Raw genomic sequence first — 9,044 nt, 5'->3', positions numbered from 1 at the left:
CCCTAAGTAACGATTCTGTGGCCCTAATTAACAAATCTGTGTCCCTGAGTAATGGTTCTCTGTCCCTAAGTATCGTTTCTCTGTCCCCAAGTATCGTTTCTGTGGCCCTAACTCTGTCCCTGTCCCTAATACAGAGCGGTCTGCCTCTGTTCAATGACTGCAGGCAAATGAAGAATTCCAAAATGGCCGCTATTTATAGCTCGACCATTACACAGTGCTAGCTGGCTGGCTGCTGATTGGCTGATGCGATCACATGTCGTTGAGGAATGCATTATGGGTCAGCGCGCCTTGTCTGCGCGCCTTCCCAGACATCCCCGCTCCGTCGCCGCACATGTCAGCCGCCATTTTCGGAAAAATTTCGATTCGCGCGTCCGAATTAGGCTATTTTTCGGATTCGGCGCGAATCTAAATTTTTCCGATATTCGACTCGAATTCCACTTCGGATACTTTGATTCGCTCATCTCTAATTGAGAACAATCCATGACACTGGCAGGTCTCAGCTTTGCAAAGGGGACAGTGCATGCTATAAATTCTGCAGGGTGCCCAAACTTTTTCAGACGCCATTTTTTTGTTTTCTGTTATTTTGAAAGTGTAAATGATGGAAATAAAATCTAACTTTTGTTGACATATTATAAGAATGTCTAATCTGTAATTTGAAGCCTTTTGGAGATTTTTCCATCTTTCCTTGGCTTCTTTATGCACATTAATACAAAATTTTAGCTGGGGTGCCCAAACTTTCGATCCCCACTGTATATGTATGAATGTGAATTAGGGATCTTAGATTTTAAGCTGCAGGTGGGCAAGGACTGATGTGAATGTACAATATTGTGTGTGTGCGTGTGTCTATATATATATATATATATATATATATATATAGTTGTGTTCAAAATAATAGCAGTCAGACATCACTAACCGGACCAATCACTGTTTTTGGTAAAAATGATATTTCTACATGGCAAATAATTTCCTAGCAGGTGTAGTAGAGTAATAGAAATCCAACAGACCCAACAGTCATGACATGCATGCTGCTGATTCTGTGTCATTGAATCACTCATTGAAAGGGGCGTGTTCAAAATAATAGCAGTGTGGAGTTCTATTAGTGAGGTAATTCATTCTTTGAAAAACAGGTGGCAATTATTGCCCTTATTTAAGGAAGGAAGGCAGCAAATTTTGTACATGCTGGTTACAGTGCAATTCTCTCTGAAATTCTGATAAAAATGGGTCGTTCCAGACATTGTTCAGAAGAACAGCATACCTTGATTAAAAAGTTGATTGGAGAGGGGAAAACATATAAAGAAGTGCAGAAAATGATCGGCTGCTCAGCTAAAATGATCGCAAATGCTTTAAAATGGCAACCAAAACCTGAAAGACGTGGAAGAAAGCGAAAAACTACCATTCAAATGGATAGAAGAATAGCCAAAATGGCGCGGACTCAGCCAACAATCGGCTCCAGGAAGATGAAAGAAGGTGTGACGTTCCCTGTGAGGACTGTTACAATTAGAAGACGCCTATGTGAAGCCAAGCTATCTGCAAGAAGTCCCCGCGAAGTCCCACTGTTGGGAAAAAGACATGTGCTGAAGAGGTTACAATTTGCCAAAGAGCACATTGACTGGCCTAAAGAGAAATGGCGCAACATTTTGTGGACTGATGAAAGTAATATTGTTCTTTTTGGGTCTAGTGGGTGGAGACAGTTTGTCAGACGACTCCCAAACACTGAATTCAAGCCACAGTAAACTGTGAAGACAGTGAAGCATGGTGGTGCAAGCATCATGATATGGGGATGTTTCTCATACTTCAGTGTCGGGTCTATTTATCGCATACCAGGGATCATGGATCAGTTTGAATATATCAGAATACTTGAAGAGGTCATGCTGCCTTATGCTGAAGAGGAAATGCCCTTGAAATGGGGGTTCCAACAAGACAACGACCCCAAACACACCAGTAAATGTGCAACATCTTGGTTCCAGACCAACAAGATTGACGTTATGGAGTGGCCAGCCCAATCCCCGGATCTTCATCCAATAGAAAACTTGTGGGGTGACATCAAAAATGCCGTTTCTGAGGCAAAACCAAGAAATAGAGAAGAACTCTGGAATGCGGTCCAATCATCCTGGGCTGGAATACCTGATCACAGGGGCCAGAAGTTGGGTGACTCCATGCAACACAGATGTACAGCAGTTCTCAGAAACAGTGCGACTACAACCAAATATTCATGAAGTCATTCAAAGGAAAGCAAAATCTTCAAACATTTTTCAGTTTATTTAGTGAATGTTTGAGTTTGTAAAGAAGAAGAATAATATTCACTTTTCTTCCATTTTTTTAGAGGAACAACACAAATTTGATATATTTTTCTTCATGTTGTGATTTGGAATAGAATGTGTCGTGTTCCCAATGCATTTGTGTGGATGGAAATAAAAGCTATTAGAAGGATTTTGAGCTTTATTCACTTTTTTCAACACACTGCTATTATTTTGAACACAACTGTATATATATATATACACTACATTGCCAAAAGTATTGGGACACCCCTCCAAATGATTGGATTCACCACCATGGCCACAGGTGTATAAAATCAAGCCACTAGAAATGCAGACTGCTTCTACAAACATTGGTGAAAGAATGGGTCGCTCTCAGGAGCTCAGTGACTCCAAGCGTGGTACCGTGATAGGTGGCCACCTGTGCAATAAGTCTATAATTAGTATATATAATAAGTATATAATTTTGGGGGCCAAACATTCTTTTTAACGTGTGTAAAAAAATGCAAAGATGGCAATGAAAGTGTTAAAATTATATCTGCATTCACACTAGAACTATGATTGAAACCAGAATTTCAATGAACTCATCTTCTTCGCTGATTATTCAGTGATCTTAACAATAAATGGATTGGGAATTTCCTGCTGGGGTCACATATAACATTGAAGATTTATGGAACTCTTTAAAGTCAGAGCAGAGACTCCACAGACACGACCAATGGTGTCACTGCTACTTGTCTAACACAGACATCCCATATATCAGATTCTGCTGCCTCTACTCATCTGTACATTTGATGCAACAATCTAATACATTCACATAGATACCTATAGAGTCCACATATGACAGACAACAAGAAGCACCAACAATTTGTAACTTCTCCAGAGCTGCTCCCATCCTCTGAAACTCCCTTCCCCATTGCCGACTATCTTCTACTCTGTCCACTTTTAGATGATCTCTGAAAACTCATCTTTTCTGAGAGGCCTATCCTGCCCCCACCTAACAACTATACATGTATTTTGTCCATCAGCTCATCAACCACAGTTATTACCTCTTGTATCTCTCGATCCGCCCTCTGCTCTAACAAGCAGGGCCCTCTGATCCCTCCTGTATTGAATTGTATTGTAATTGTGCTGTCTGCCCTTATGTTGTAAAGCCCGGCATAAACTGTAGGCACTATATAAATCCAATATAATAATAATAATAATTTATCTGGAGAAATTTCTGAACATTTTATTGTTCATACCTCAGACTCTTGATGTTGTGTAGAGCTGGTACAAGTTTTCTCAATCCTTCACTCTGAATATTACATGAATGTAGATTTACTTCTCTCTCTCTGCAGGATTGAAGGATAAAGGACAGCACAGAGCAGTCCAGAGGGCTGAGGGGGACATCAGAAAAGTCAATGTTGTTTGATCCAATACATTGTGACACCAGAGCCTTATTCCTGCTTTCATGGAGATAGTAGAATATATTAAGAAGATCTCTGTTGCCTCTTATTGATGTGTCGGGTCTTTGTTCTGCTATTTTCTTCTGGATCCAGGTGATGACATGTCTGGCAGCCTGAGTAGACAATTCTCCCACATGAGACTTTAACATGGATCTAGTAGAAGAGTCTGAGAAACCGCAGAGGAAATGGAGGAATATTTCAGCACGGCCATCTTTGTAAGATTCAGCCTTATCAAGTGTTTCCTGTAATCTGTCAGCATTATAGTCAATAAAGTGGAGTAAAGCAGCAAAGAACTCCTGAAGAGTGAGATGTAAGAAGGTGTAATCCACATCAGGAGGCTGACCAGATTCCATCAGGAAAGATGAAAAGAGATGTTTATAATTTGTCACACTGAATGACTCCAGATGACGCTCATCAAATACAATCATGTGATTCATGACTCCATGTTCTGCCATCCGCCCCATAGATGTCAGCAGTTCCCGAGCAGTGTGACCGCCATCTGTATTCTGGCTGTGATTGGCCAGAATGTTGGAGACAAAAGTCACAAAGAGTTGTGTCATAGTTTTGGGTAATGATGTCATCAGCTGATCGGTGATTGTTGGTTGGGCTCTGAAGCACATTGATAACACTGTACAGATGATCCAGCAGTATGCTGGGATATAACAGAAAGTGTACAGCGTGTCGTTCTCCTGCACATGATGAAAAGCCTTCTCTGACCATTCCTCATTTCCAAAGAAATTATTGAAGAAGATCCGTCTGTCTTCATGGAGAAATCCCATGATCTCCGCTATTCTCTGGAAGACATCGGTATCAACTGATGCCAGTCTGGTTGGGCGGCTGGTCATCAGTACAGAGCAACCCTTAAGAAGACTCTGCCTCACCAAACTGACCACAATCTCACCAAAATGTGTTCTCTGCTTTTGATTGGATAGTTTACTTGATCTGAAATCCATTTGGTGAATACTTTCATCCAAGCCATCAAATATAAACAGAAGTCTTTCTGGATCTTGTAAAATATCTCCAATCTGACCCTCCAGATACCGATATTGTTGAAGAATCATCTCCTCCAAGCTGACCTTTCCCAGTCTATTAAGGTCCCGGAATCTGAAGAAGAAGACAAAGGCAAATCTCTGGTAGTGTTTTCCGATCACCCAGTCATAGACAAACTTCTGCATCAGTGTGGTCTTCCCTATTCCTGGCACTCCGCTCACCATTACTGCATGTGGTACACATTGGGACTGGTGGTTCCATCGGAACAGCTTGTTGGGGGAAATATGTTCCAGTCCAGTTTGTGTTTCCTTCAAGCATTCCTCATGTTTTACCCCGGTCTGTATTATCTCATTCTGGGGACGTTGCCGGAACTGATCAGTGGAGACTACAAACAGCTTCACATAACGCTCATTGATGAGGAATCTTTGTGGTTCCAGGGTAGTTCCTGGGGGTCTATGCTCCACTAGAGTCTCAGTCTTCTTCATCAGATGTTGTTTGTGCTTTTCCTGAATATCTGGGAATATAATAGAAATATTTTTTGATTCAGGTTAAAACAGTAGTTGAGAAAGTATACGCAGTACTCCCAGTAAAAGGGGTGCTGTCAGAGGCTGCCTCTTCTGCCCTTCAAAGTTCAATGTGTTCCCTTGGTCTCCTCCCCACATATTCCCAGTAAGTACCCTATGCTGCCTCTTCTGTACTCTGTGGCTAGTGTTGGCATCTCCGGCTCCAGGATGGCTCAGGTGAGATCACTTGACGTATAAAGCTGTTCATAATACTGCCCCAAACTACATCACCGACCTGATATCCGAATACCACCCAAAACGCACTCTCTGCTCCTCACAAGACCTCTTACTCTCTAGTTCCCTGGTCTCCTCCTCCCATGCCCGTCTCCAGGACTTCTCCAGGGCTTCCCCCATCCTCTGGAACTCCCTACCCCAATCCATCAGACTATCACCTACTCTCCTCACCTTTAGACGCACTCTGAAAACCTATCTCTTCAGGGAAGCCTACCCCGCCCTCAGCTAATTACTGAACTCCTCCACTCTTCCTACCACTCCATCTCCCACAGCTATTTCTTCCTGTACCACTATCCCCTCCCTCCTAGATTGTAAGCTCCAAGGAGCAGGGCCCTTGAACCCCTCGTTTATTGAATCATATTGTTACTGTACTATCTCGTGTACTGTCTCCCATTATAATGTACAGCGCTGAGCAAACTGTTGGCGCTATATAAATCCTGTATAATAATAATAATTATCACACCTGACTGGAGATACTTTACTATGCAGACATTATTCAGAATAGGACCTCCAGCTAATTACAGCTCTTTTTGCAGCTCTGAGATTTCATGTTTGAATACTATAAGCTTCAAAGGGAGATGATGCTGGAAGCTGAAAAGTTGTGTTGCTAAATGCCACTTTATTCAGGAACCCCCACCTTTCACCATGCCAACCAACCACAATACTGCACTTTGTATGGGAGGAGAAGTACAAAAAGCCCCCCCCCCCCTATCCTCTACAGTAACCTCAATATAATTTAATCAAATGAATAAAATAAAATGTGATTATACTGTAATGATATACAATGATCCAGATATAAAAAATACATCTTTGACCAAGAATTCCTATGAATATAAAATAATAAAAGCAAGAATGTTGGCCATTTTCCAACTACCTAATGTATATGTGTGCCAGCAAGGTGGGTGGGCCGCATCGTCCATGCGTCGTACATATGCATCTATGGTGCACCTCTGACTGTGGGGAAAGCACTACCAGCGCACTGACTGAGCAGTCACTATTTATAAATGGGAAGTGGGGGTTCCTAATCATGTGACTGCTATAGCAGCCAATCACAGCGATCACATTATCAGGAACTCAGCTTCTGCCTTCTGTCATTCAGAGCTCAATAAAGAGGTGTTGGAGAAAGGTTAAAAAGAATCAGTGGTTTTAGGAGAATGTTGTCTTCTAATTCTTCATTTTAAGTGTATGTTACCCAAACATTTCATATTCCCGATATTTGTCTGTTGTACCATAGGCAGTACTTGTGATAAAAAGTCTCCTGTTCTCTTTGTATTGCTTCCTTTGTGAGAAATACCTGGTGTTCCCGCCAGTCCCTCTGTTTTCTACTTCAAACCTATTTCTTCCTTCCCAGCATTGTCAGTCATGAAGAAATTCTTATTGATAAAAATGATTTTTTCCTAAGGATACGCGTCTTTCAATATATGATATATATAATTTTTTAACCTAAATTTGTATTCTTACCTATTTATATATCTCAGATTTTATATGTTTCTTGTACCATCATTTACTACTGCACTTTACTTGATGGATCACCTCAGACATTATTGTATTTAGATTCTTCCCGTGATGCACTTTACTGTTTCACTCAGCTCATTACATTCATGATGCAGTTTACCATATTGTTTGATTTTTAGATTTCTCATTTACTAATGTTTTCTGCACTTTTATGTGTTGCATTTTACCATTCTGCAATATCTATATATATTTTTTTTAGCGCTGCATTTTCTTACATATACTATTGTAGGGGATTATTACCTTCACCTTGTGTGCTGGCTGATCCTCAGATATCACCAGCACTCACCTATATATTAGATTTTGTATTCTTACTTGTTCTGTGTCTGCTGCCTTGTTGAACGATAGGGAGAGATTTACTAAAACTGGAGCACTCAGAATCTGGTGCAGCTGTGCATGGGAGCCAATCAGCTTCTAACTTCAGTGTGATCAGTTAAAGGATAAGTTCACCTTTTGGACAAAAATAATAAATGCACATTTTTTTTGCAGGTAAAAAAAATGTGCATTTATTATTATTATCCAAAGGAGCATGGAAAGCATTGCACCGGCGATCAGTAGATCTCTGATACCATGCAGGTCTCCTGCAGACCTCTCAATATATCTGATTGGCTGGATGTACGGGGTGTAGGGATGTACGGGGCGTACTGGATGTCGGGGATGTACGGGGTGTACTGGATGTAGGGGATGTATGGGGTGTACTAGGTGTAAGGGGTGTACTGGATGTATAGGATGTACGGGATGTATGGGGTATACTGGGCGTATGGGGTGTATGGGGTGTAGAGGATGTACTGGATGTTGGGGATGTATGGGGTGAACTGGATGTAAGGAATATATGGGGTGTAGGGATGTACAGGGTGTACTGGATGTAGGGGATGTACGGGGTGTACTGGATGTAGGGGATGTATGGGGTGTACGAGATGTACTGGGTGTACTGGATGTACGGGGTGTACTGAATGTACGGGATGTACGTGGTGTACTGGATGTACAAAGATGTACAAGGATGTACGGGGTGTACTGGATGCACGTGGGTGTATGGGGTGTACTGGATGTAGGGGATGTATGGGGTGTACTGGATGTAGGGGATGTATGGGGTGTACTGGATGTAGGGGATGTACTGGATGTAGGGGATGTACTGTAAGTACGAGTTGTACTGGATGTATGGGGTGTATGGGATGTACGGGGTGTACTGGATGTACGAGATGTACTGGATGTATGGGGTGTACGGGATGTACTGGGAGTACGAGGTGTACTGGATGTACAAGGATGTACAGGAATGTATGGGGTGTACTGGATGCACAGGGTGTACTAGATGCATGGGGTGTACTGGATGTAGGGGATGTACAGGGTGTAGGGGATGTACGGGATGTATGGGGTGTACGGAATGTACAGACAAGCAGATAAACTGACAGGAATCTTGAATGAACTGTGGAGCGCCGTGGTTGTTCATTGAACACTACAAGCCCATGGCCGCTAAGACTGTTGAGACTTGCAGTTCATTCATTCATTCCGAGAATGCAGCAGAATCTGATCCTGTGTTTTATAAGATATAATGTATAATGTGTTTAGTTTTTCTTTTCACCTCTCAGCTCCGGAGTCAGCGAGTGTCCGCATTCATCCAGCAGAATCTGATCCACCAGACGATCACCTATACAGAGGAATAGAAGATGACGGGTCTGAGTCATGTATGATTGAAGCTGACCTTTCACAAACTACACATTAGATTGATGTCCAAACACAAAAAAATACATTAAAGCTGAACTCGGGGATAAGGAATTATTGTGTGAATATATTCATCCTGTGTATTGTTCCTTGAATCTTGATATGCTTTGTGTTCTTCCAGATCTGTGCAGTAATCAGTGTGAGACTTTAGTCTGTGCAGGAGTTTTCTGTAATAAAGACCGCCCACCTCGGGGCTATATCAGGCTACAAAGTCAACACGTCCAAAACTGAGGCACTCCCAATACATGTCCCACCTGCCGTTTTATCTTCACTTCAGGAAGCCTTTCCCTACCGGTGGTGCACCCATTCTTTAAAATATTTAGGTA

The 9,044-nt window shown here is 42.0% G+C and overlaps 1 protein-coding gene across 1 annotated transcript in view; it reads right to left on the bottom strand.

The window, feature by feature from the left end:
• Positions 1 to 3,496: 3,496 nt before the first annotated feature.
• The window catches only part of LOC149431510 (NACHT, LRR and PYD domains-containing protein 3-like), a gene marked incomplete at its 3' end in the record, with an annotated part of 204,385 nt that continues 198,837 nt past the window's right edge, over positions 3,497 to 9,044 (bottom strand). Inside the window, exons 5-6 of the mRNA XM_089665527.1 lie at positions 8,579 to 8,644; positions 3,497 to 5,204 (exon numbers count right to left, since the gene is read on the bottom strand). Of these exons, the coding sequence (XP_089521653.1) occupies positions 3,497 to 5,204; positions 8,579 to 8,644 (1,774 nt within the window). The remainder of the gene's footprint in view (positions 5,205 to 8,578; positions 8,645 to 9,044) is intronic.

Source organism: Staurois parvus, unplaced genomic scaffold (genome assembly GCF_062004578.1).
Source record: "Staurois parvus isolate SC_StPar_1 unplaced genomic scaffold, SC_StPar_1.0 ptg002229l, whole genome shotgun sequence".
NCBI lineage: Eukaryota > Metazoa > Chordata > Amphibia > Anura > Ranidae > Staurois > Staurois parvus.
Note: the sequence above shows the minus strand (reverse complement) of the source record. Positions and strands in the feature narration are given on the sequence as shown.